The 27,874-nt window shown below is 36.3% G+C and overlaps 3 protein-coding genes across 5 annotated transcripts; all 3 read right to left on the bottom strand.

The window, feature by feature from the left end:
• Positions 1-1,589: 1,589 nt before the first annotated feature.
• On the bottom strand, positions 1,590-2,970 carry LOC127788816 (phytolongin Phyl2.2). The gene has a single exon (XM_052317448.1). The coding sequence runs from the start codon at positions 2,611-2,613 to the stop codon at positions 1,855-1,857; it is 759 nt and encodes a 252-aa protein (XP_052173408.1). The 5' UTR covers positions 2,614-2,970; the 3' UTR covers positions 1,590-1,854.
• Positions 2,971-3,935: 965 nt separating this feature from the next.
• On the bottom strand, positions 3,936-13,959 carry LOC127788788 (soluble starch synthase 1, chloroplastic/amyloplastic). Its single transcript, XM_052317403.1, has 15 exons — positions 13,463-13,959; positions 11,398-11,759; positions 11,166-11,243; positions 10,913-11,037; positions 10,230-10,311; positions 9,733-9,906; positions 8,274-8,355; positions 6,843-6,934; positions 6,709-6,771; positions 6,545-6,634; positions 5,915-6,039; positions 5,726-5,834; positions 5,588-5,643; positions 5,051-5,090; positions 3,936-4,563 (listed from the first exon to the last, which is right to left on the bottom strand). Exons 1-15 carry the CDS (start codon positions 13,911-13,913, stop codon positions 4,405-4,407), a joined length of 2,088 nt encoding a protein of 695 aa, XP_052173363.1. The 5' UTR covers positions 13,914-13,959; the 3' UTR covers positions 3,936-4,404.
• Positions 13,960-16,013: 2,054 nt separating this feature from the next.
• Positions 16,014-19,452, bottom strand: LOC127788796 (protein IQ-DOMAIN 21). Of its 3 annotated transcripts, none has more exons than XM_052317421.1 (5): positions 19,274-19,452; positions 19,076-19,174; positions 17,991-18,284; positions 16,834-17,190; positions 16,014-16,745 (listed from the first exon to the last, which is right to left on the bottom strand). In XM_052317421.1, exons 2-5 carry the CDS (start codon positions 19,154-19,156, stop codon positions 16,131-16,133), a joined length of 1,347 nt encoding a protein of 448 aa, XP_052173381.1. In that variant the 5' UTR covers positions 19,157-19,174; positions 19,274-19,452; the 3' UTR covers positions 16,014-16,130. The 3 variants fall into 3 exon arrangements, with proteins under 3 accessions (XP_052173381.1, XP_052173391.1, XP_052173373.1); XM_052317431.1 differs by having other exon boundaries at positions 16,014-16,736; positions 17,991-18,287; XM_052317413.1 differs by having other exon boundaries at positions 17,991-18,287; positions 19,274-19,451.
• Between the last annotated feature and the right edge of the window lie 8,422 nt (positions 19,453-27,874).

Genomic DNA, 27,874 nt, shown 5'->3' on the forward strand with positions numbered 1-27,874 from the left:
ATTTTAAGTAACGTAATCAAACATACTTTTATTGTATTACAAATATTCATATTTTAACTTTTAATTTATTTTTTATTTAACCGCACATTTATTGTTATATTTTCATCTTTGTTTTGCATGCCGGTACTTTAATCCAACAATCTATCTTATTCTATACCACAAAGTTAGTTTTATAGAAATTTTCTTTTTATTCCAAAAAAAGTTCAGTTATCACATAAAATGCGTGATGTACTTTATTTTTAACAATGAATGATATTTCCATTAATCAAGGAGATAAATTCAAGATATCATAACTGATTTTTTTATGGAGATGAAGTATCATTTCTACGACTTCAAAGTGGCGCTGGCTATGATTCTCGCCATAATTAATAGTTTTGTCCTTAAATAGTACCTGCACGAGTTCGGAAATTAAGCCTTGTGTGACTGCTGAGTGAAAGGAGCGAAGAGATTAGAAATAGCCGCACGTCTTGGCTTGCCATTCCTCACCGGAACTTGGATACATACAGCTGGAGCCAGGATCTTCGTTTTTTTAATAAGGTCCTCAGAAACCTCGTCTTTATTGCAACATTATTGGGTTTAATCTGCCAGTCCTGTCTCTGTTGTTGAAACCTCAAAGCCTCTTCAGAATTTCACTCATCTAAGCGCCTGCTGCCGACAAATTTGACTAATCACAACCCTGCTGCCCTGCTCTTGGACAGAAGGGCTTTTCCAGATCACTCACTGATGATGCCAACCTTTTGCTTGGTGTTGTGCTTCAACAATTGCAATTTGGACAGTGATTCAGGGATTTTGTGGATTTTTAGGTTTTAAGTAAGGTGTCAAGTTTTGATTAGTTTAGTAAATGTCAAATATTAAATTTTGGTTAGTCTAATTAATAAAATACTAATACTTAAAAATAGATTTAAACATCCAATAAATCCACCAAATTTTGTTCTTGAAATTTAGGTTGGCTGTATTAAAGCTTTCACTTAAACCCACCAATAAAGTGTATTCGTCTATAAAGATTTTAACTCATGAAGCCGCTATAATTGTAGGTACTTTGATTTCTAAATCAAATTCCACAAGGCTATTTGAGCTGAAGGAAGAAACTGAAGGATTGCAAAAAGCAGGGCCAATACAGAACTTTCCAGTTGTGAATGCTTTGAATTGCACGAAACGGGATGGAAAACTGGGATATGCTATTACTAGCGGTATGAGAAAAAAAGAAAGAAAGAAAGAAAAGAATAATGATTTTTTGTTCTAGTTGATAGTGCGATTATACGAAATGTTCAGTATATTTTTAATTGGTTTTAACAATAATTGTAATTGTTAAAACCAACAACTCTGTTAATTGTGCTATGAGTGTAGGAGAGAACTGGGTTTTGGTACTTGAATGGGCTTCAGAAGGGAAAGCAAAAATTTAGAAAGACGCAACCAAAGGGCTGATTATCAAGAATAGTCTGCAATCCATCATCTTCCAACTGTATGGAATTAATCCAATCCATCCAGTTTGTTAGCTTCACCCTGCTTCTCACTTTCCATTAAGACACAAACCATTTTATTGCAGCAATCCATCGGAGTGCGCCCAATCAATCAAGTAACTCAATTACTTCAAATCACAAACAACAGAGAAACCATATTTGCATACGTATAAGCCTGTAGAATCCGCAGGTGTGCAGTAGTGTATTAAGGCGTAGCAGAAGAAGGGCCTTGCCAAAGAACAGTGTAGAGAAAATAACTATATAATGTACCTTGAGATTCATACAGAAGGCTTCAATTTTTTGTCAGGAGAAAACAGGGGATATTACAATTTGATTGCCCGGCAGATTGGATTGGATTGGTTTCACAAGCAAGCTGCAGTGCTAGAGGATTGATTCAACCGTCGATGCATTTGAAGCCTCTGCAAATCCACAACCAGATGGCGAACAGGATAAAGCACACGATCAAGTCCAGAGACAATACCACCCAAACATGCTTCTTCCAAACGTGCTTCGCCTTCTGGTGCGGCGAATCGTTGACGAACAATCCGCTCTTCGAAAAGTCTCGGCTCAAAATAACGCCGTTGTCGTCGCACACGTCCACCTTGTTCTCCGCCAATCCGTCCTTGCTCTCGCCATTCGCGTCAACGCCAAACAACCTCTTCTTCTTCTTCTTCTTGATCATTACCAGGCACTTCGACGTCGAATCGCCACTGAGCAGCGGCACCGAGAAACTCCCGGCGTGGCCGTGCTTCGGCGCGTCCGGCGGCGACTCCATCTCCGTCGCCGGCGCTGGCGTGAGCAGCTGGTGGAAAACTGGATTGAATTCGCCCTGAAAAGAGTGCGAACTCAAATCCCCGGCGCTCTTGACTCTGATCTCACGGAAGGCGTCCCTGACGCTCCTCAGAAAACACAGAGCCTCGGACGTCTCGAGAGCGTCGTCGTAGATCGTGAAGTAGATGAGGGGATCATCGAGGAGGAAGGTGAAGGTCCTCTTGCGGACGGTGTGAGAGAATGTGGCGTGAAACTGGGGGGCTTTCTCGAGGCATCTGGAGGCGAGATCGGCGAGATCGGCGTCCCGGCAATTGAATTCCGCGAGGATCGTCGTCCCCTTGGAAACGCAGGCGTAGAGGATCAAATTCGGATTCGAAATCATGATTCCGAAGAAGAAGAAGAAGAAGACGGCACCACATTCAGAGCCAGATTGAATCCGAAGGGAAGGGGACCGATCGATCAGCGGTAATTCATGCCCGCAATGGTGGAATCTCGAGGAAGGAGGAGGCTAGGCTAGGCTTGGCTTGGCTTGGCGTGCTGGTGCTGGAGATCGCTGGAGGTAAATCTAGGGAGAGAGCATTGGGACCGTCGGATTGGGAAGAATCAAAGGCGGAGATTGGAAGAAGCAGTTGATCTGGACGGGAAATGCGGAGCTGTGGAGGAGGAGGAGGAGGAGGAGATAGGCATTTTCCATTATCGTATCTATTTCCCCCAAGAATTTAGCATTCCAATTGCCCAATCTCCATCTCTTATTTTCCGCTTCTCTGCTTGCTTACTTCTCCTTTATTTTATTTTCAATAATAATAACAACAATAATTATGTTGTTATCATTCTAATTATTTTAACAAAAATTTATTAAATAACTGGTGTAAAATAAATTAAAATAATTAAACAAATTTAATTCATTCTTAAATATTTTTTTTTAGAATTAAAAGGTTCTCAGTGCTATTGGATGAAGGTGAGAATATATTTATTAATTTATGAATCATGCAAATATAAGCTTAATTAGGATAAAACCACATTTGTTTAATAATACACTTCAACCCATCTCAACCAAGCTATAATGAACTTAGGGCCCTTTTTTTCTACGAAAAATACTATTAGTACACCTTTGTGTATATCTTGAATTATATAAAAGTGTATCAATGATAAAAAAAAGTCTCTCGTGAGGCGCATGGTGACGAGGGATATTTTGATCATAAAATCTCTTTGTGTAACCTATGATATACAAAAATGATGTACAAGTAACATAATTCTTTTTTTACTTCCTTCGTATGTAAATGTATGCATTTACACACACACACACACTCACGTATGCATAAAAATGTTTTGAATTGAAAAATGACAATTTGTTAGTGTTGGGCAAATAAAAAAATGACTTTATGAATTTAGAATTGAAAATCATTTTCTCTTATTAAGTATGAGAAATAAAATCATTTTCTCCAATTGAGTATAAAATATTTCTCATACAAAATATTTGTTTTCATGTTTTTGACATCCAAAAATTGAAAAATACATAAAAATGTTTATTAAAAATATTTTCACTTGAAAACCAAAAAATTGACTTCGCATTACACAACAGATCGTGCCCTATTCACTCGCATCACAGGCGATGGGTATATAAACAAAATGAATCTTAATCACAAAATGATTACTTTTGTTTTGTTGCATAAAAGTTTTGTAAAGGTGTCATTTTTTAGTGGCTATTTGCAAATAAATGATCACCGTATGTTAGTTCTGCACTTGTCCATACAGGCAAGTTCTTGAGCCGCCAAACATGGGGTGGAAAACGAACACCAAGGCGGCATCAATTGGTACACAAACAGCTTAAAACACTTTTGTGGCATGGTCTCTTTGATACTACATTCTGAAACCATAATGAAATCATCAACAAAAAAAATATATAACTCTACAAACTACCGATTGCAGTTTATATCCCGAGCCACTGAAGCAGGCCAAGTTGGATGATCAAACACGAGTTATTATCAAAGCCGTGTGGTTGGACGATAAAAGCCTGGATTTTACGGAAGCTCTTCGATCCGAATAGACGACTCCTAACCAGAAGGAATGCAGCTAATAGCAATGAAAACAATTACTCACGAGAGCTGTGGCAGAAGAACCATTTGGTACATGTGACTGTCGATCATTCTTCTTCTTCAGATGAAAATAGCTCTCAGCTGATATAGGGAGGGTCAACGAAGGCCCACGCGAACACTTGCTCGTACTGAGCTGCAGCATTGTTCCAGGTGCAATCCCTCTCCATACCTCTCCTCATCAACCCCTCCCAAGACGACTTGTATTCTCTGTAAGTCCGGATGGCATTCCCCAGTGCCTGTCAAAATTCGGCAACATCAAGTTTTAAAAATACAGCAAGAACGGATTAACAAAACAAAAGGACCGATCTCTGACAACATGCCAAAGACTAACAGCTGATAGTTTTAGTTTGTTGTGGGGGTGATGATCCGTCATATTTACAGAAAGTGGCAATCAATGTTGAGGATTGCACTTATCCATCAGACGTCTGAACTTTCTCGAGTTATGCCAATCAGCATTGCATCTTTCCAAGAGATGCGGCAGATGGAGGAAGTGGGGGGTGTGAAGCTAATATTTAAGTTCATTTTGCGACTATCAAGGCATATAATTATATTTACTAATCTTCAGAATCACAAAAAAATAAATAAATCACAAATCCACACATTTATTTTGAATACTATCAGTCAAGTGAACAAAACAACAAACCAAGTAGAAATTGACTCTGGTTAAGATATTTAAGAGGGTGCATAGATTGTAAGATGTTTTTTCAACAGAATTGAACATACCGCCAACATACTCTCTCGTGATAAAGGAGAAAAAGCCCACCTGTTGAAATCATTCGCCAAACATGTTAGATTCTTTAAGGGGCAACTGATTAACAAATGTGAAAAGGCAAATGGTCTAGAGAAGACCAAACTATTGCTTCCCAGCATGGTAAAAGAATCTTGCACAAGATAAGTATATGGGTCACCGAGGCATCAAGTTGGCTTTGCACTACATGCAACATGTGAAAACAGGCCAGAGAAGATGAGAAACTTTCATCAAGTAAAACTTGAACATTCACAGTTTTAACAGATAACCAAACAATGACCCCCTAAAAGAAAACCGTAAGAAAGACAGGGAAACACAATGATCTCGTTTAAGTACTAATGTTGGCCCTGAGCAATATATGTACATACATTCAAGCAATAAGATAACTTCCCTTGTACAGCTTGATTTCAAATCTGAGACATTGAACACCATAATTGGATTGGTGTCAGGGCCTGTGTCAAATTATACAGGATGAATTACTAAACAGGTAGCCTTACAGATTAAATGCATACCCAGTTCCTTGGCCACAGCCTTCTTGAGCAAATGGATTGAAATTCTCTACTGTATCCTGTGATAAATAGCGAAAGCTACTTTAATATGCAGGAATATGTTTAAAAGAATGGTTTCCATTATCATGGAAGTAGACTTACTCTAAGTCCACCAGTGGCATGAACCACAGGCACAGTTCCGTATCTCATTGCATACAATTGGTTTAGACCACAAGGTTCAAATCTTGATGGCATCAGTAGTATATCACAGCTGCACATGTTCAGACTTCAGCAAGTCAGCTTCAAGATTCATTTGATCAATCAACATATAAAAACTGGAGTTCTGATTACCCTGCTGTAATTCTGTGAGAAATCGGAACATTAAATCCAACCCAGCCACGGAATTTGTCTTTATAAGATGACTCTGTTACTCTCATCCAGTCTTCATATTGTTTTTCCCCAGATCCAAGCATGACCTGAAATAAGCCAGAATTCAATCATAATTGGAGAATGGAGAACATCTTTTACATGTTTCTGGCTAACATTGTACTTATCAATCCATAAATGTTAGATGTCTATTTCCTATTCTCATCCCTGATTGTCCTTTCAGCGAAATATGAATTTGTATAAATAGTAGCATACAAAGATTATTCAATTTAGCCATTTCCCTCTAAATGATGAAGTGGACAGGTTTTAAGCAGATAAGATACTCAGGTCACATTTTTTCCAACAACTTAAGCTTCTCGAGCAATCCACAACTAATACTCAAGATTTCAGGAAAAGAAAAGAAATAGAAATTCACACCCACATGGAAAAAACAATAAAAGATAAACTCGAATTTCTAAATAGGTAAAAGTTTAAACTGAGAAACATTCTGTTAACATAATAAGAATGCTAGATTAGATGTTATTCTTTCTTGAATATGTAAACAATCAAAAAATGGGAAAAATAATAGTATAATTAATTATACTAAGTACTTACAAACTGGACATCCTCGTCCATAAGTTCTGGAGCTGCTGATAGGATTATATCAATGCCTTTCTGGTAGTCCAGTCTCCCAATAAATCCAATCTAATACAAAGTTACTCAAATTAATTGAAGTACAAAAAGAGCAACTATCCCAAATTATTTTGACTTGCTCTCACCAATGGACAATCAGGCCTAGTGGGAAGGCCTAATTCCTTTTGCAATTCTATCTTGCACTGAACCTGCAGATTATAAGTACTCAGGGTCAGAGGAGCAATTTCAAAATAAACAAATTCTAGAAATAGAAAGCCACCTTTCCGGAGAGGTCATCAACAGAGAAATGTGAAGCAATGTGCTCATCCTTAGATGGGTCCCATTCAGCATCATCAACGCCATTTGTGATCCCTGCTTATATCCAAAAAATTCACTCATGAAGTTTGATTTAAAGAACAAATATTGGTCCATACACAGCACAACATGGATAACTACTTCTTGTTAACAGACAGAACTATGAATTAGATTAAATATATGCACATCCGGGTTGTGTCCTTTTAGCCTGAAGTACCTACAGAAATCCAACAGTATGTGCACCCACATGACTGACAATTGACAGATAGAGCACTATACTCTCTTCAACAAATCCTTGTAAAGAAGTAGAAAAGATGACGATGAGAGAGTTCCAACCAAAATGGGAAACAGCTTTGCTGGCTATTTCCTATTCAGTAAACTTGAAATCTTAAAAGCTAAATGAAAATGTGAGATCCGGGTACCAAAAGGTTCCTGTTGGGAACTTCTATAAATATCTGTACAGCAATGCTCCTCTACTATGGAATTAGAATGCCTCCCTAAATATCCAAAAATTGCCAATTCCAAAATGGAAGTGAAAGAAAGAGTATACTTCTGAAGGTTTGAGCAACAAAATCAACCTTTTTGTAACAATTCTAGAAAAGCAGACTTCCAATTAAAGCCTCCCTGGACCATTTCATTGTGGACGTCACAGTTCTTAGATAAGTAAATTGTAACCAAAGCCAAAAAGGAAACTTGAATATGCAAACGTTTTTGAAGATTATAGCAACAAATGCACCCTCTCTGACAATTTTTAGACAAGAAGATTCCTAATTTATGCCTCTCTGGACCCTCTTCTGTGGGCTTCACAATTCTTATTGTCTAGTCTCTTGATATAGAATATGATCTAAAATCAAACATGATGTTACAGGAAGACATCCCATATTAACAAGGGAAAGCTGTTGAAATGCATAGAAGGGGGCACCTACAGATGGACCTCAAACAATAATGACTCTTCAAGCAATGATCTTTATGAGGGACTTGGGCAATGTAAACTGGACTAACAACACTTTGATTGAAAGGCCAAATCATTCACACGGTATTACAGAAAGTATACAGGAAGATAATTGAACAAGTTTGAGAATTAGCAGATGATGGATGCCTGGTGCTATGCCTTGGTTCCCTGGGAACAATTCAGCCATTATTTCAGGAATCAACCATGAAAAGTATAGTCCACACTTGTCACAATCATTTCTTTCTCATGTGTTTTATATTTCTTCAAACCATAAACACAACTTCATGGTCGAAGTACTTGAAATTCAGACAAAAATAAACCTTATCAAAGTTAAAGCCCTTGGACAGGCATGAAAATATCTAAAACTACTCCCTCAACTATTTGCTATGCTCATCCAAAAGTACTTAATAGAAGTATCAGCAAATGGAAAGATCAAAGGTGTACCATTCAGGACACTCTTTCGACTACTTAAGAGCTCATGTAGACCATATCCACCTTCGACTGTTGTTATTTCCCAAGAATATCCCTGTCAGAACAGGACAAAGTTTCAACATTGGAATAGTTACGGAGAAAATGAAATATAAAGTAATTGTTTGGTAGGCAAATGTGAATGCATTGAAACCATGATTGCATTTCTTCTCTTTCTACTTAATTAACATCAATTCAAGTCTTAATCCCACTAGGTAGGTTCGGCAACATGAATCCTATCTAGCCAATTATTTCTATCTATGGTCATATTTCTTGTAAGGCCCTTATATACTTTCTAAAAATCTCCAACCAAGTTTTTCTTAGCCTCCTCTATCTCTTTTGCTAAAAATTTGTTCCATTCTATCAATTCTTCCTTTCATGGCCCTTTATTAGGCTTATTCTTACACAATAAAACTATCTTAATCATGTCACAAACATTTTATCTTCAACAGAAGCCACTCCAACCTTATTAAGAATAACCTCATTTTTAAAGTTATCTTTTTTTGTACAGCCACACATCCATCAGGGCATCCTCATCTCTATTACGCTTATATTTTAGACCTGTTGGTATTTCATTGCCCAAAATTTAACGCCATACAACAAAGTTGGTCTTATAGCCTTCTTTCTATTCAATTAAAAATATCTTTAAAACAATACTAAAAATTAGTAGGAGCATCCTGCATTTTGTGCACAGTAAAATCCCAACAAGTAACAACAACAACAATCACAAGTCTTAATCTCGCTAGGCGCGATCAACTACGTGAATATTATCTCTCTAGCAATCTCCATCCATGACCATATCTTCCATTAGGCAAAATCCCATTAAAGCCAAAAGAAAAACTTTATCAGATGACCATAAGGATAACGTTGTTGTGTGGCATTGGGAATATGAGCATAAAGGAGATGAGAATGTTACGAAAAATATGGATCCTATAAAAGGAGGTCATAAGCCACAACGTTGGACTAGCTCTTATTGATAATAAGATATGCGAGACATGCTTAAGAATTTAAAATAATTTGGTAATGTAAAAGAACCACATAGTAGGATTTAGGCTTGATATGTTGTTATATAAGAACAAGATAGGTTGATAAAAGAATTAAAATAGTTCTTATCAAGAGAGGGAGAGAATAACAAGAAGAACAATATATCAAGCCTTTACCTACCATGTGGGGTTGGCTACATGAGTTCTAGCTCGCAAGTCATCCTTTATAATGGCCTTACAAACGATATGGCTAAATATAGAGATTATTTCGAGCTAGGATCCATGCAATTGGCACTTAAGGCTTGATGTGTAGTAAAATTTGCAGTCCTAATTCCTAATGTTGGCTGCTGGCAACTGATTAGTAAAACCTTGTAGCTGATCACTAGACAATATCACATATTTCATCAATAAAGAAAATTTCAAGGAGAAATGGAATGCTTAACATTCATGACCTGGCTAACTGTCAGAATGCGATCAGATGTGACGATTGCGCCTTTCAAAATATTTACAGCTTTGCCAGTGTCGAGTGCGTGTGTTCTTGCCCATGTTGGGAATACCCATTCTAATGCTCCATACCATTCAAGTGGAAGCCCCAAATTCTTGTAGGTTACAGCAGGCTCCACCCCCTTGCGCAGACAAGAGCAAGAATCTTTTAGAATGTCATTAGGGTCTCATATTTCTTCAATACCAAAATTGGAATAGCTTCAATTTAGCCCTTTCTCATGCATGCATATATTAGTTCCAAAATTTCCCAGATATTTCAGACATGCAGCTGCGAGTTCATAATTTGATTTCCCCATAATGCTTACAGTAATTTTTTTAAAAAGTATTATATATCAAAAAAGAAGAAATATAGTAATTGCTGCCATAATTTGATTAATAAATCAAAACTGTGTATTGTAAACTCCTAAAAACTTTCCCATTTACTTCTCTTTGAGAAAACATGTACCTGATGGGCAAGATTATGTATTATGGTGATACTTCGAGCATCCTTATACACTCCATATGGACGATACTTGGCAGCCAAAAGTCTGGGAGAAAATATGAAAGGTAACTAATATAGATCCCAGAGAACACACAAGAATCAATCTGCAGTAAAGACATGAGTAGCAACTAAATCAAGTAGCAATTCCTTCATCTAGACCAATTAACAGAAATAGAAGAAGGTTCTCATCTAGTTGTACTCCAGCATAGTGCATTTCTTTCTCTGAAAGGTCTAAGCAGGGTTCTTTTGGTAATTGAGTTATAAGAATGTCATTAGCCATATAGATTAGACCTTTTCAAAGGGAATACAGATAACTAGCTAGCTGAGAGGCGCCTTCACCAAAGAATAGAGAGACAGGAAACTATTCCATATTGAAACAAGAATAAAAGACAACTGTAAAATTGACAGAACAAAGAAAGATGGCGAAGCACAATATGACTAGTTGATAAAGAAGAAAATCTGAGACAATGAGATAGAATCTCAAAAGGTAATCACTCTGTAACAGGCAAGAAGAAAGAAAACAAAATTATAGCAGAAAGAAACACATGAACAAACATTATTTTAATTTCTTTGGGGAAAAGAGGGGGTTTAAAGAGAATCTAAACAAAAAGTGAAGAAATGTAACGAGTAGAAAGCAAATCACATACACTGGAACAAGGCCAGCATGCCAATCATTGGCAAGGAACAAGCATTTCTCTCCATAAGTGAACCCTCCCAGTGGAAGCACTAAGGGAGCTTCACAAGCTGCGTGACAAAGTAAAGTGAACCGGAACTGCTTGACCAAAAATGGAAGAGAAAATAAACAAAAGAAAAGCAAAATTAAAATTGTTAATAAATAAAACAATTTCACTGTTACTTCATCAAATTCACCTTAACAATGAGAAAGTTCTAAAAGCATACCTGATTATCAGCAAAGGCACCAAAAATATCACCATAAGGATTTCCAGGACGGTGGTATGAAGGATGGTCCACAAAGACCTAAAACCAGGACAAGGATTCGTTATGATAACAAATATTAAAATATAACAAACAGTACAGGGCAAAATACTAGGGTAAGATGTAGGAATGTTAACCCATGGGTCAAATTAGACACAAAGGTAATGAGATAAAGAAGGGGAAATTTTTCTCTTACCCAATCAACACCTGACCTATACTCATGGAAGAATGAAACCTCTTGAGCCCCTCCAAAGCAATAGACTTGGATCTGACAACCAACATCAGAAACACCAGCAAATTTTTTATCTGATGGGCCACCATGCAAGTATCTAGGAGAGACCACCATAACACGATGTCCACGAGCAGCAAGTGCTATAGGCATAGAACCACAAACATCTCCCAGGCCTCCTGTCTTTGAATAAGGTGCAGCTTCAGAAGTAATGAAAACAATATTATAAGTTGTTTTGGTTGGGATTGTCTCTTCTCCTTCAATCTCCTGAATCATTTCTATTCTTTCTGCAGCAACTTTGTCTGAAGAGTTGATCACTTTGCAGTCGCCTGTTACTTAAGTGCACAATAATTATTATCAGAGCACACACACAAAAAAGAAAAAAAAAATAAAAAAACTACCACTCACAAAATTAAGTAGCTGGATGCTTAAACAACATTAATGCTTCAATTTGGAAACCGCTATAGAAGAAGTAAAAAAAAAAAAAGATTAAGGGCATCAAGGGTTTTAAAATCCATCATAAATTCAGTTCTACAAATAAAAATCAAGAATATGTTATAGGAACATATGGAAATAGGTGATGGATCATTGATTGGTTGAAGATTGGTAAACACAAAGCAGAAACTATACAATCGATATTTGTAATGACAATGATCCTACCTAAGTTAAGACCCTATTGGCCCCACCCCATACAACAAACATCAAATATTGGCAATTACCCACCAAGTACCTCTTTCAGTTAAGCCAGGGATTCGCCAGTTGAGGCTTGGACACAGAATGTCCATTTCTACTCATCTCAAGTTCCAATTCCACCTCACAAGGTGGATGGAAGTTAAAAAGAAGATATTACATTGTAAATGTCATGTGGAAAGAAAAAGGATAATAGAAAATATTATATTTCCACCTTGTTTTAATAACTTTGCACTGAACGGCCTTAGAAGAAGAAATCTCACTGGACCAGGGTATTGTTTAATGTGGAACAACATTTAGCACATGCAGGGGAGCAAAAGGTGGGAGCATATTTGATCAACCTTAAGATATCTTACCTCAATTATTTACAGACTCAACAACTTTAACACATTATGAGTTCACTTGGTAAATGCAAAAGATCCAGGGCTTCTAAGAATTTGCAAGGCTAATGCTTTGGAAACCAGCATGGAAACTTCTGAGATAAGTAGGGCAAAGTGGTCTTTCCGTAGCTCCAAAAATAATAGATATTCCCATCCTTTTTTCTGACACCGCAGCACATAAATGAACCATGGCTCCAGAATAATAGGTCTTTCCATCCTAACTGTCAATCTGGTTACCTATTTAGTTTTCATTACCTTCTTAACTAGGCCTAATCACAACATAACAGGTGAGTGTCAAGACCTTCAGGACACAATTGTATAAGCTATCAAATTAAGATTTCCAGTAAACATTCGTAGATTAAGATCATAAAAGAGGGAAGACCCCGTGGAGTACAATAAACGGACTATAGGAACTGCTAATAACATGTGCAATCTAATAATTAGCAACCTGGCTGGTAATAGAATTACCAAGAATCAGCCTCGCAAACTCACTATAATCACCCAACCAGCTTAATACAATAACGAATAACAAATTTATTTTTCTCACATTACTTGGGTAAATCTTAACCGAGGCTTTACATTCGTTCCATAGTAGCTCTGCGGTGATCAGTAATTGAAGCAAGTTGGTTTGGCAAAATATTTATTCCTGATACCGCCAACTGTAGGTTTGCCTTTCTGGCATTTCCAATCACATTTGTAACCCCAATGACAGCAGTAAAATAAATAAAATTGTTAGAATAAACGTGACTCTCATGACAATGAATATTTTATTGCTTTTGAATAAATTAATTATATGACTATTTATAGTCTATAGAGAGACTGAAAATATCCAAATCTCTCAACAGAATTCAAAATATCCTAATTTTAACAAAAATAAAATAAAAACTTGCTTCGTACTGTACAACAGCATCGAATATATAATTCCAATGGATCGGAAACAGTATGAATCAAAAGGAACATACCAGATGGTTGAATCAAGTGGAAGCCAACAATCGAGCCAGAGCCATCGCGCTCTGTGCCGAGCAGAAGGCCATCCTTATTGTCTTCCTTAGTGGAAGACGCGTCTCGTGAGGCCGGAAGGCCGCCTCGGCTTTCATCAGTTACTGATCTTCGGAGCGTGAGGGAACCGAGTTTGGTTCGTCTCTGGCTCCAAAGGGGCAGGAATCCCGATGGATGGATGACAGACGATTTCAAGTGACGAGTCCGAATACGAGGAGGCAGAGTGGAAGAAGAGCTCCGCAGACTCTCCATCCTCGAAAGGAGAGGAGGGGAATGGAATGGAGTTGAAGATAGGGAGAGTTCAGTCCAAGGACGTAAAGGATCGAGAACTGAGCAAAAAAGAACGGAAAATGTGGAAAAAGAAGAGGAAGAAGAGAGAGGGGAATGGAGAGCCTCATAGCCTGACGAGATCATGAAATTGAAAGCGCGAGATGCGAGAAGAGATCTAGCACGACGACGTTTACTCCTCTGCTGCCCATGCACAGCCGCCTCCAGCTAATTGAGTGCCTCTAGCTTTAATATAAATAATTTAATTAATATTTTCACTTTCTTCTTGTTTTAAATTACATACATTTCACGTTCCGTCATTTGATTATCTTATTTATCATTCGACATTTTGATTTTTTTAGTTAAATAATTGTTGAAATTATTTGAATTTGAGTCTTAACTCTTTCAACTTTATAAATAAAATATATTGTTTTTAAATAACATAATTTAAAATAATATTAATTAAGATAAATAGACTTAACTTTAACATTCTCTAAAGTTTAACTCCTCCTTCTCATACACTTCTTGAATTTTAAAATTCGCTTGATTAGTTCTTGAACTTTTAAAAATTATTCATGATACCCCTGCTAAAGTCCAAGAGTATAATTTATAAAGTGTCGTTGCTAATTTTCAAAAATTGAAAGATTAACTTCATGAATTTTAAAAATCTGGGTGTTAAGACAAAATGATCAAAATTTATGAGTGTCTAATTAATTTTTCCCGTTATTTAATTTTTCTTTTATCTAAATGAAACCCCCCCTAAAAAAAAAAAAAAAAATTGGTGTTATTTCAAATTCTTTAATTTTTTTTATTCAAATCTAAGACAAATTTTGATTTAAATTTAAATGATTTCGATAAATATGTATTAAAATCTTAAATTAAAAATCTTAAATGTTAAATTTTCCACTCCTTGAACCGCACTCCATAATAAGGTGATTTTATTTGAGATGATTGTCCTTATATGATCTTTGATTCTCGTACTCTCAATTATGTTAGGTAAAGTAAATCACAAGTTAAGTCTTTAGGTCCTTACGTAAGACAATGATCGAACTCGTAACCTATCAAATTAATATCAATATATTATTTATCCGACCGCTTGACCGATATCCTGAGATGTAGCGTGATTTTATTGCACCATAATAAAATATGGTTAAGAAAATTTGAGATCAAAATAACAATGCCCGTATAATTTTCTTAACATTTTATTAAGACCTAAATGAACAGCTGTTGAAAATTTTGACTTTGTGTTTTAACCAATTTAAGCCTAGGCATGTTTATTTTTAAATTCCAGTTATTGTCTATTTAATTAAATTTTATCGAAATTAACATACGCAAACGAATGAAAATTTATATAATGTAAGAAAAAGTTTTAAATTTTTATTAAATTTTTAAATTCCATTAGATTAAGTAAAATATAAGATGAAATTATTAGATAATTGAGTCTAAGTTCGTGAGACAATGCTACTTGCACAATTAATTAGATAATTTATTTCAATTTCAAATTTATTGTTAATGTCAATTACAAATTCATCCCTAAATTTGTTATCTTACTTTCTTGACTCTTTCGAAGGAGTCGAAAAAGTAAGGTAATTAGTAGATTTGTAATTAAAATGGAGAATAAATTTGTAATTAAAATAAATTATCAAATCAATTGTCTAATTGATTTTGTGAAACACCGAAAAATGTCCTATAAAGTCAAAGCTCATCCACTTGGCACAAAAATGTATGGGGAACAATGATTGGTGTCGCTCAAGTACATGTGAGGATTGAAGACTCACGCGGACACGGTGACAGAGACAAGCGCTAGAAGAAGAAGCCCCAAAAGCGGCGGTGATGAACGGTCCAAGATGGCTGCCTCATGTGGAGTAAACTACTTTCTCGTGAGTCGTGACCATCTATTTTTTTTTTTTTTACTTTCCCACCGTCACAAGCCCACTTCTCCTGATGTCCCATTCTGAAAAGATGAGCTAAATCTAACATACCGGACAGCGATCCTAAGAGAATTCGAACCTGAAATCCAGGCTTTATGACTATCTATTTTCTTCCAATTCAAGATCAACCAACGTCCATGAAACGATATGGCTGTGCCCAATTAAATAATAATAATTAATAAATAAAAATTGTACGATAGGGTATGGCAGTGCCCAATTAAATAGTAATAATTAATAAATAAAAATTATACGATAGGGTATGGCAGTGCCCAATTAAATAATAATAATTAATAAATAAAAATTGTACGATAGGGAATGGCAGTGCCCAATTAAATAATAATAATTAATAAATACAAATTGTACGATAGATTGCACAGGCACACACACTCAAAGGCACAGGCACACATGTAACTGGAAATTTATATGTCACACATTAATATAATTCACCATGTCCATGCCCAGTTCCCAAACGGTGGAGTGCCCTGTCATCGCCGCTGGAATCTGGGCTGTAGCCCGCAATCCATTTGGGCTGCTGGGCTCTCAGCCTGCTACCATTTAGGGCTGGGCTCTTCGGGGCCCAATAGGCCGCCGTTCCTCCGCCGGAGCTTGACGAGTCACCGCCGGACCCAACCGTGCTTCCTCTTTTGGTGGATGGGTTCCATTGGGCCACCGACGGGCTACGCTGCCTCACCACGCCCTGGCCCCTCACCTTCGCTTTTGCGGATTGCGTTGGGGCCATGTAGCTCGGCACGCCGTCGGAGCCCACATGGCGGTGCTGCCGGTGGTACACGGAGGGATCGATTGGCTCCCCGCTGCTGATCTGCTCCGGCGTTGCCAGGTCCATCTCCACAGTCTTCTCGGAGGTGTCGTCCGTGGCGGCGAGGGTCATGTAGGAGCCCTCCCTTGGCCTCGGGTTTCCGGCGTGGTACGGCTGCGACGCCATCCAACGCTCTAGCCAATTCCAGCCCCACCGCGCCTTTTCGCGCTCGTCCCCGTAGAATTCGGCATCATTGCCGTTCAAATCCAGATTCGGCAACTGCTGCTGCGACTGTCACAATCAAGCCTCCAATCGTAATCCCTAATTCAGCAAAATTGTTCGATTCGCTAATGATGATTGGGGAAATTAATCAACTGACCTGGTAGCTGAAAGCATAGGCAAGAGCTCGCTCCCTTTTCATCAAACCGTCGTGCTTTCTCATGCTGCCTCCGATGGCCTTGTCCGGCCTCTTCCGGTCATCCCAGTCCTCGAGCTTCTTGACGGCGTTCCTCAGCCGCTGCTTCTCCGCCTCCACTGCTGCTGCTGCTCCTTCGTCGGCCTTCTTCTGAAGCTTCTCTTGCGCCAATTGGAGCCGGCGGGCTCTGACTCTGGCCTGCACGCGAACCAGCGCTTGCATGCACCGCATCGTCATCTGTGCCTGCTTCCGGACATTGTGGCCCCTCACCAACGCCTGGAGCCTCACCAGCCCCTTCAACGCTCGCAGAGCCCGGCGAGCCTACACAAACGACACCGAAGAACGATAATTATTTTCCACATAATCTTTGAACATTTTTATAATTAGACATACTTAATTTTGCCATAGTATTCATTTTTTTTTTTTTGTGAAATTTATTTATTTTTTTCTTTTGAGTATGAAACTTATTCTTAATTTTGTAAAAGCTTACTTATATTGATCATTTTTAACTTCATAGTGACTTTACATAAAGTGATGGAGAAAATTCGAAATATTTATTGAAAATATTAAAAAACAGTCGCAAAGTTGTAAAATTAAAGAATAAAGAATAAAGAATAAATTAACAATCTAACACAGTATACATATAAAAAGTCTACTGTATCAGATGGATGGTTTTAGATATCTAAAAATTCTTTAAATGTTTAAAAAACAATTATTTAGGTAAATGTACTAAAATAAGAATTATAATTATCATTTTCAATAAATATTAAAGAGCACAAAATCAATTATATATAAATGCATAATTTCATTTAAGAAATTTTAATAAAAATTAGTCAAATTTTCATTCGACCACTTCAAAATTTAAACCCATTATAGTCTCTGATATTTTCAAATATAAACTGCTATTATCACATAGTTCTAGCATTTTCTTTTATAAGAAACATAATTACTTAATAAATTACGATTATAGAATAAGCCATGTCTGGTACGTGCTGTGAGCCGGTGAGTTTCACACAGAAAAAGTGGCGGCGGCTCTCTCTTCCGGTCTTTCCCTTTGATACAATATTACTTTACTTTATAATAGATATAAACAGAGGTTTAGAGAGAGAGAGAGATGGTACGAGGTATCCTCTGAAGTAGGACTGAATGAGAGTGGCAGCCCGTTCTTCCTTGGATTGGCGGCCGTAGCCGGCGAGCCGGACGACTTTCGCCGCCGCTTGGGCGGCCGCCACCGCAGCTTCAGCCGCTGCAGCGGTGGCGACCGCGACAGCAATGGCATGGTTCCGATCTTCCGTCACCGGAGACGACTCCCCTTCGCTCTCGTCATTGGTGGCGTCCGGCGAACTTCCTGCCGGGAAATGCTCCAATGACAGGACCTCCGGCGCCTGGTGCTGCCATTTCTCCGCCTTAACGTCCTTCTGATCATAATCAAACACATCAATATCATTTTTCATATATTGTCTCTACTTCCACTACATATAATTTATCAAAGGAAGCTTGTCTCATCCGCCATTAACAAGAATTGTTGGGGACTAATTAATGAGGAGATTAACAGAAGAATCAAAGCTAGGATGATGAAATATATATGGAAGATGATGTGATTTGTGATAGCATGTAGGTGGCATGATAAGTACATATCACAAGCCATGAGCTGTTTCGCCATGTTCATGGGGGACCCTAATCAAAAAGTAGGTAAATTCAGTTAACAAAAAAAAAAAAAAAGTAAATTCGTAACAAAAATCATTTCCTTACCCCTTTTTTTTATAGAAAAATGTACCAACATTAATTGATATTATAACAGTATAACTCATAAATTTCAATATAAAAACTTATATTTATAACGTTATCCAATTCTCACGGTCATATATATTTCCTGAGTTCATAGACCATTGACATTTTTCAACTTGAGCTTGAAGAATTTTTATTCCTGAAAAGACTGTAAATCACTGATATGTATACACACAAACATGAACATCCTGCAAGATCCATCTCTAATTAATCAGTGTTAGAGGCAAGTGCTGTTTCATTTGAATTCTTGTTCTTATTCTCTTGTTCAGGCACAAAATAAGCTGAAGGAATCGAGAAAACAATTACGATCTCATCATTTGATACATGGACCATATGTATATATGGAACTATATATATATACATATATATATGTATATGTAAGCAATGGAGGTAGATTAATTTCCAACAACAAGCTGACCTTCTTCTCTGGCAAGCTATCGGAGGAAGGCCTGAAAACTCTCTTCACCGACGAGAACCAGCCACCTCCTTTCTTGCCCATTGCAGCCGAGAATCCCGCCTAGTATCGATCACAAATTAAACCACAGTGCACATGGCTATATAATTATATAGAAATCGACATATGACGGAGAAGAAGAAGAAGAAGAATGAATGAAACCTGTAGGGAGAGATCTTAATAGTGGCCTGCGGCGATCCGTTTTCTGATGTTTGCATCCATATCTGGCCGGAAAAAAAGGTTGTTGGTGGAAAAGTTAATCGGAGACGATGGATCGAAGAGGGGGAAGGGAGAGAAGGAAAGAGTCAGAAGGGGTGTGAGAGTAGTAACTGCAGTGGCCGCGCCATTTGCCGTTAGTATTTAACGCCCTTCACGGGGGCCATCGCCTCGCCGCTGTTTAGTCACGGACAGTTGGCCAGCCCAATGGGGTCCTGACATGTGTACCATGACCTTCAACGAAGGGCTCTGATCAAGCTTAGCATTTACGTGCTGTTTGGCACGGATTCTTCTTTGTCCAGAGAATGAATCCGTGATCAAGTTAATCTCTTTTCTTGATCTATTAATTATTTAAGGTTTTTTTCTTTTTTGTTGTCTGTATAAATAGATTGTTTTATTTAATAAAAGCCAAAAAATTATCTACTAAATCTCTAATAACAATATTATTAACTTTTAATAATTAATAATCTTATTGACTCCTACCTTCACCCTTAAATACTTGAACTTGGAATAAAAATTATGAGCAGGACCTCATAAGCTTCTATTTTATTGTAATCTATTTTGGTCTTATGTTGGTTGTCTCTTGTTTGGTTGACAATGACGTGGAATATATAAAAACAAAACCAATGTTAAAATCTCTGGGCATAAATGAAAATTAAGTTTGAACTACTTTTACTGTTTTACCTTTGAAAAAAAATAAAGCAACTTCTGAAATACTGAAGACATCATAAACCTCTTATTTCAGATATATAAAATTAAAATACTCAAATCATTTTCGACATTTCTAGTCATATATTAGAACAAAATTCACCAAAAAAATAACTCTAACCCTAAAACCCGAACCCCTAAATATTAAGCGCATGTTTGATTTTATTGTCATTCAGTTCGTATAATAAGTTTTTATCGCTTGATAAATGATCTATTTATATTGTTTATTTTACTTTATTTAATATATATATAATTATTTGGGAAAATGGTAAATGAATACAGTAGAAAAAGACATTTTGGTGTATTCACAAATAATTGTGTACAGTTTCCCTGTGTTGCCATATTATTTATGTTAAATGAGTTTTTACTATAAATTCATTAATTTTATAAAAAAAAAGGTATATATATGGTTGGGCTGAAATAACAGCGAGTTTCAAGGTTTAGGTAGGCTGCATTTGCTTGCATTAAAAGGGAAATGCAAGACCTCGACAAGTGGACTATTGGCATAGGGATAGATGGAGGAGGAATTAGGAAGCGCGGGAGTCGTCGTTAATGTGGTTGAATGGGTTAGGTTGCATGCCCTTTTCATCATATTTATTATATATATATATGTGTGTGTGTGTGAGAGAGAGAGAGAAAAGTGATCCTTTTGTCTTTTTTTTTCCTTTTAGAAACAGTGCGCTTATCTTCTAATTAATTTCATAATTGTGAATTATTTTTCTCATTTTAGTGTAATTACAAAATAAATACATGTAGCTATCAGCAATATAGCTACAAAAGGAACCTTTTCACGTGGGGGGAGAGAGAGAAAAAATATTTATTATCAAAAACACTATCTCTGTCGCCATCTTCATTATAAATATTATCACCTAGTTATTATTTAATTTACGATATTATAGCCAAATTTAAACCAACCCATCGCAGTTAAAATTGAACAAACCCAATCCAATTAAAATTAAACATGATCATTTAAGATTAAAACAAAAAAAAATTATAAAGTAACTGGCGAATTAGCTCCATATATAAACTCAATGGCATGGATGTAGAGTTAAATCGATACTAATTAGATAAGAAAAGTACTCAAAATTCATAAACATCCATAATTGATGATACCAACTAATAGTAGCATTTTTATTATGTGTCATAATGATAAAGTTTTTTTTTTTTTTTTCCTCTCTCAAAGTAAATCTCATTATTTTGGGTGAAATCTTTATAAAATGTTTTCTATTTGTCCAACATTAATGCAATGTTACCCATCTTAAATATCCGTGCACTATATGCATAGAGGATGAGATGACTGATTTATTTGAAGGACCACTACCCCTTTTGGTGGGGATTGGTAGTTGTAAGGTTGAGACTGCCACTTGCTGGATCCATGGCTTCATATGAATTCAATTATTTTTTGACATGCACATAACTGCCAATGAAATTGTTGTACAGACTTAGGTGTTCAAAAATGTCATATTCCATAATAAGACTAATGAAAGTAACCCGTCACAAAGTTGGAAAGATTCTTATATACTAGAGATAAAATATCAAGGACATAATAAAATAATTTAGACGCACATAAAGAAGACAAAGAAAGATTAATGTGAAGAGATACAAACACTATATTCGTGTTAATACTTTTATTTATTTGCATAAGGGCTTCAAGTATTAATAGTTATACATTAATTAATTAAAGGCATGAAATAATCAAAATATAGAGAAGAAAGTTGCTTATCATGAAAGGATTGTTGGTTACTCTTTTAAGTTGAGATTTTGATGTGGGTGGGGCATGCTTTTCAATCTAAGCAAGAGGAGGAATAATTAATCTTTTTGAACTTGTGAATTATAAGCAACAGATTGATCTAACAGCCCATTTGCAAGGTTCCAACTCCCAAAAGTAGCGAAGGATAAGTAAGATTTCCCAACTACTATATATCCACGGACTGCAATCATAGCCCATAAACATTCCTTTACATCTTATTAAGGTTTGGTATGGCCACCTTCCAATAAAAATTGGATTCATGAAATCATGTAAAAAAAATTAATTTCTATAGTTAATGTTCAAAATTGTCTGCAATGAATTTCTGTAAATTTAATTTAATTTTCATGATTTTAGAGGTTATTGCACATAACATTCAAATCACAATAATTGTAAATTTTGATCAATAACTATATATATATATAAATTCAAATATTGTTACCCTTTCATCATATGTATAAAGATATCATAATTACAATATATATGAAGTGCCTTTTAAAAAACTATATTTATAGAAGTTTGAGATTAATAATTGTAAATTGAGAAACTTGTGACCAACATTAATTCATTAAAGATCTAGGTATATTGTATGTTAAAATTGTTAAAATTTGGGCAATAAAAAGATAAATGAAATTAATTTAAGATTCTATTTGAAGATTCAACTAACTTCACATTAAACGTGTGTCAAGAGAAGTATTTTTTTTTATTTGGAATTATTATTCTTGCGCGGTCACTTATTGCTCGTACCCTCAATTTTGATAGAGTAGAAAAATTGCAAGTGAGAATTTTACTTCGTTACACAGGATAAGAAATTGAATCCACGATCTACTGATATGAATCTCATCTTATCGTGATTCAATCACTTCACATATACCTTAAAAGTATTATTTATTTATTTATTTATTTTTTCTACTTAAACTAATGCAATCACTTGTAATTGATAATTTGATCAGAGTCCCCTCAGGGAATATTGGGCCAACCCTTAACTAACATTTTATACTACTTTTTGTAATCGATCCTATTTCCAAGTTAGAAGTCTCACCCCAATTTTACTCAATTTGGGTCTAAACTTAAAATTAACGCAGGCTTTCACAAAAAAAAAATCATTTTAATCCATTTGAACTCAAAATAATAGCCCAATTCATTTCCAGTAATATATTATGTGTTTATGACTCATTTTAGTCTTCTCAATTTTTATGCTCATATTCTGGTGGACAGAACCGTCACTCCGATTGCCTTCCAATTATTCTTTTTATCAAACAATAAATACAAAATAATTATATGCCAAAATCAAGACTATAATAATTCTTAATCTCAACTTTAATAGTTCATGATTAGCATTGAGGATCTGTAGTCAAACTTAGAGAAATTAGTTTTAATTAAATCTTATTAATATTATTATTGAGATTGATGATGTCAAATTAATTGCTTATATATATATACACAAGTGTATACCTGTGTCTAAAAGCACGGTATAAATAATATTAAAATTAAAATATAATTATAATTTATACGTATTATGTTGAAATTTGTAAAGAATTTGTAATAATTTTACTTATATTAAACGCTCTATAAAATTTAAATAAGAAACAAGCATATAAGATTTATAATGTTCACTAATATTGTAAATCAAATTATAAGAGCAAGTAAAAAAAAAAATTGTAAATACTAAATAAAAAATATAAATTAAAGTTATTGTATACTTGTTAATGATTTATAATAAAAATAAAAAAATACTAAATCTATATAATAAAGCACATCAATAAGTGCTCTACAATTTAAATAAATTAAATTAAAAAATTAAATATCAAACAATACATTCCAGCCGCCATAGCCACGTCAATCAACTTTGAGGGGGGGGGGGAACCCGGTTTAGGGTCGATAAACCTTGAGTGGTCAGGAACCCTTATATTCTTGAACCTTGGGTTTCCCAACCATGCGTGGTCGAGAACTCTTTAATTTTTATATTATTTTAATTTTAAAAATATTTTATTGTGACTAAAATAAAAAATAAATGAATTCTTTTTAATATTTTTATTTTTAAGTAACTCAATAGAATAGATTAACTAATTTCACATTTATTTAAGTATCAGAGATTCAACACCTAAAAATAAAAATATTAAATTTCGAATTAAGTTTCCTACTTTGATATTATTATTTGAATAAAGTTTTACACTAAAAACAATATTTGAGTATTAATGATTTTAAAAAAAGGTTTTTTTATTTCTTTTATAATTGAATCATCCATGTTAAATTCTAAATGTCAAATTCTTATACATTAAAATTTACACTGTTTGTGTTTTTTATATTTAATTTTTTTAAAAATTAAGTATTAAAATTTACATGATATTAGAAAAACTTACACTTGATATTTAGAATACTTAAAAATTAAGTATTAAATGCTTTAAAAATTAAATTTTTAAAAAATTAAAAATATCAAATATTTAACACCCAATACTTTGATATCATTATATGAATAAAGTTTTACACTACAAACAGCATTTGATCATCAATAATTTGAAAAATAGATTTTTATTTCATTTGAAATTGAATTGTCCATGTCAAATTCTTATACATTAAAACTTATAATGTTAGTGTTTTTAATTTAAAACTTATATGATATTTCAAACAAATTCAAAAGCTTACACTATTGATATTTAGAATACTTAAAAATTAAGTATTAAATGCTTTAAAAAAATTTAAAATTTAAAAAATTGGAAGAGTCTCGGTATAAAAAAAATACACTCTATTTTTTTTTTATTTAAAAAATTTCAAATACAATTAAGTATTTAGAAATTAAAAAATTTAAAAACATTTGAAGTCCTCAACCGCTACTGGTCGGGGGCTTCAAGGGCCCCTGACAGCAGCCGGTCGGGGGCCTGCAAGTCAAGGGTTCGTCGAACCCCCGTCAGGGGTTCCTTGAACCTCCCATCACCGCCGATCACGCGAGTGTATGTATATGTGTGTGTGTGCGGGCGCGAGCGTGCGCTTATGGAGCCCCCGATTATCGCTCGGGGGCCACAGGTCAGGGGTTCTTTGAACCCCCCATCACCGTCGATCAGGGGCGATGGGTCGGCCACTACCAACGGACTAGTGGCCAATCGATCGCACAAGTGTATATATCTATATATTTATATATATATATATGTGCCTGTATGTTTGGGGGCAATGGCGACCGCTGGCCATCGGTCACAATGAGAGTAAGAGAGTTGTGTATATATGCATGAGTGTATATATATGTGCCTGGGTTAGGCCGAGAGGGGGTTGCGACGAATGGCAGAGAGGATGGCAACGACGGCAGGGCTAGATAGAGAGGAGGTGCAACAAACGGTGGAGGGAGGGACGACAAGGGCCGGTGGGGTGACAGGGGGGCCAATGATGGCATGAGTGGGTGGGTCTATGAAATAGAGACAATGAATGAAAGAGTGAGAGAGAGAGTACAATAGAGGAAAAGGCAGTGAATGAGGGAATCAGTAAGAGGGAACATCCATTCATTTCAGCCTATCTCAACCATTTATATATATTTAAAATTTATCTTAGCAATTGAAATGTCTCTCTTATACAGGGGCGGAGACAGAAAGTGATGTGGCACCACCTAGAATTACTAGAATACTCATACGCGCTAATAGTCTCACCTGCCACGTGGATCACCGGAGAAACCGACACGTGGCAAGTCAACACTCCGGAGCGGAGCTCGGGATATCCGGGCCGAACCGCAAGACCCGTTCCAACTTGACCGGGATTCTCGGGAGTCGTGCCCGCTCATCTCGGGTACCCCAAACGAGTTCGCCTATAAAAGACAAGGACTCTCGCCAGATATATTCAAGCTCTACAGCTCTTTCATTTACTACTACTTGCATTTACTCTACTGATTTGAGCGTCGGAGTCCACCCCGGGGGATCCAAGCCCCGACCCTCCATTGTCTTGTAGGTTCTACACCCGAGGTCCGACATCCCCAAGTCCGAGATTCCATTCCCGAGGTCCAGTCGCAGAGGTGGCACGTGGTGGTCGGTTCCCAAAAACCATCATCAGAAAATATTTTTAGTGAGAGCAAAATTTATTAAAGAAAAGAATAATAAATAATATAAATCTATTAAAAATTAATATAATTTATTTAATTTCTCCCTGTTAACATATGACAAAGATTTTCGTTTTAAAATTTTGTTCATAACTATTTCAAATTTAATATAACAAATGATAATTAGAGAATGCACAAATTCATAAATTCACAAATTATGTGATTGATCCAACAATTAAAATATTAAATTATATATGCTTGTGCAATTAATTCAATAATTAAAATATCAAATTATGTGTAATTGATCCAACAATCAAATATCAAATTATGTATGTCTGTACAATTGTTCTAATAATCAAAATATTATGCCTGTGTAATTAATAAACATATTTATCAATCTTTAACATCAAATTAACAAACTTATTTTTGAAAAATCTAACATCAATTAACCCAACTTCAGTTAACAAAATTCAACTTCACTTAATTAATTTTAAAATTAAAAAAAAAATTACAACAAAAATTAGTGAAACAGAAGCTTACTGTTGTACTGCTCACTGATTTACATGAAGTAGGGCCGAGATGGAAAGCGGAGCGGAGAGGTAGTCAGGCAGGTGACAATGAGTGACGGAGGGCTGAAACCTGGAGGAGGGGCGAGCCGACGACCCTTGCGAGCGACGGAGCGAGGCTGTGAGAGAGCTCAGAGAGGCAGCAGCAAGCGAGAGCGAGATTGAGAGAGACCGAGGTCCGAGGGAGAGCTGGCGACCAGCGAAGGTGAGCGAAGAGACGACCAAGGCCGAGGCGACGCCGGTGAGCGACGAGCCACCGAGCCAGACAGAGACAAGAGCGAAGGACAAGGTGCAAGGGGGTGGGCGGCAGCTGAGTGCAGACGCTTGAGCAAAAGAGAAAATGAAGGTGGGGACATGAGAGGATTTGTAGATTTAGGGCAAGCCTTAGTGCGGGCCAAATTAATGGTGGGCCAAGGCCTAGTAAGGGCCATGGCTTGCACTGGGCCTATGCTGGCTCCGCCTCTACTCTCGTACGTATGAATTTAATAGAGAGGCAACCATCTATTATTTTTTTTTAATTTAGTAAATAGTAAATATTAAAATTTATTGTAACTTAATTAAATCTAGGCTAAAACACTTTAAAAAAAATATACCTTCTTAAAAAAGAGAAATCAAAATTTAGTAACTGCAATAATAAAAAATAAAATATAATAATTAATTTATTATAAAACCTAAAATTTAAAAACTAGCGATATAATTTAGCCCTTTTGGTAGAAAAAATTTGGAATTTTTAATGGTGAGGGCTAATGGCAATTCATTTTGACTCTCAATGACGCAAACCCACCAGCCAACTTGAAATGGCATGAGAACTGAGATAGTGAGATTTGACTTTACTGCTCGCCCACGTAAATTCAAGAAGAAGAAAACCTCAAATCCCTAATAATTAATAAACTGTAAAATCCTCCAAAATCAACCTCAAACCCACCCAAATCCCTAATCTCACCCCACTTGTGAGCCACCCATCTCTAATCTAAGCATCGTTGCCCCCGTCGACCACCCATCTCCTCTCCGTGTCATCGTTGGCAACCCATTTGCTCAATGCGTGACTGCCAGCCACCCTTATCTCCTTTCCTCTCTTTCTTTCTCTCTCTCTATCGCGGGGAATCCACATGTGTGGGTTTCGCAAACAAATCGGACAAGAGAGAGAGGCGTCCACGTGTGTTTGTGTGTGGGTTTGGTCGAACGTACCAGTTTGGCCAACAGTCACGACATAGAGAGAAGGGGGGGAGTAGGGTGGCCAGCAATGGCGCGTGTGAGGAGATGGGTGGCGGCGGCGAAGCTTGGAATGGGAGAGGTTGGGGCCACTGTCGGGTGGGTGAGTCTGTGAGAGAGAGAATGAGAGAAGGAAAGAGAGAGAGAGAGAGACAATGAGTAAGAGATGGTTTGGGGAAAAAATATGTTGGGTATTTGTTCATCTTAGCCATAAAATCAAAATGTATGTATGGTACATTTTAGACATTTTCTAAAGATTTGCTTTATTATATAGATATATGGTTAGAGGGTAATAT

This window comes from Diospyros lotus, chromosome 1 (assembly GCF_014633365.1).
Source record: "Diospyros lotus cultivar Yz01 chromosome 1, ASM1463336v1, whole genome shotgun sequence".
NCBI classification, from domain to species: domain Eukaryota; kingdom Viridiplantae; phylum Streptophyta; class Magnoliopsida; order Ericales; family Ebenaceae; genus Diospyros; species Diospyros lotus.

What these genes read in the sequence shown, in the direction of transcription:
- LOC127788788 (XM_052317403.1), bottom strand. Translation starts at nt 13,913, where the DNA reads ATGATCTCGTCAGGCTATGAGGCTCTCCATTCCCCTCTCTCTTCTTCC. An exon ending in TACATAATCTTGCCCATCAG is followed by an intron (nt 9,907 to 10,229) that starts GTACATGTTTTC and finishes TGTCTGCGCAAG; the next exon opens with GGGGTGGAGCCTGCTGTAAC. An exon ending in TGGACGAGGATGTCCAGTTT is followed by an intron (nt 6,040 to 6,544) that starts GTAAGTACTTAG and finishes GGCTTATTTCAG; the next exon opens with GTCATGCTTGGATCTGGGGA.
- LOC127788796 (XM_052317413.1), bottom strand. Translation starts at nt 19,156, where the DNA reads ATGGGCAAGAAAGGAGGTGGCTGGTTCTCGTCGGTGAAGAGAGTTTTC. An exon ending in ATAGCTTGCCAGAGAAGAAG is followed by an intron (nt 18,288 to 19,075) that starts GTCAGCTTGTTG and finishes GATTATGATCAG; the next exon opens with AAGGACGTTAAGGCGGAGAA. An exon ending in CCTACTTCAGAGGATACCTC is followed by an intron (nt 17,191 to 17,990) that starts GTACCATCTCTC and finishes TCGTTTGTGTAG; the next exon opens with GCTCGCCGGGCTCTGCGAGC.
- LOC127788816 (XM_052317448.1), bottom strand. Translation starts at nt 2,613, where the DNA reads ATGATTTCGAATCCGAATTTGATCCTCTACGCCTGCGTTTCCAAGGGG.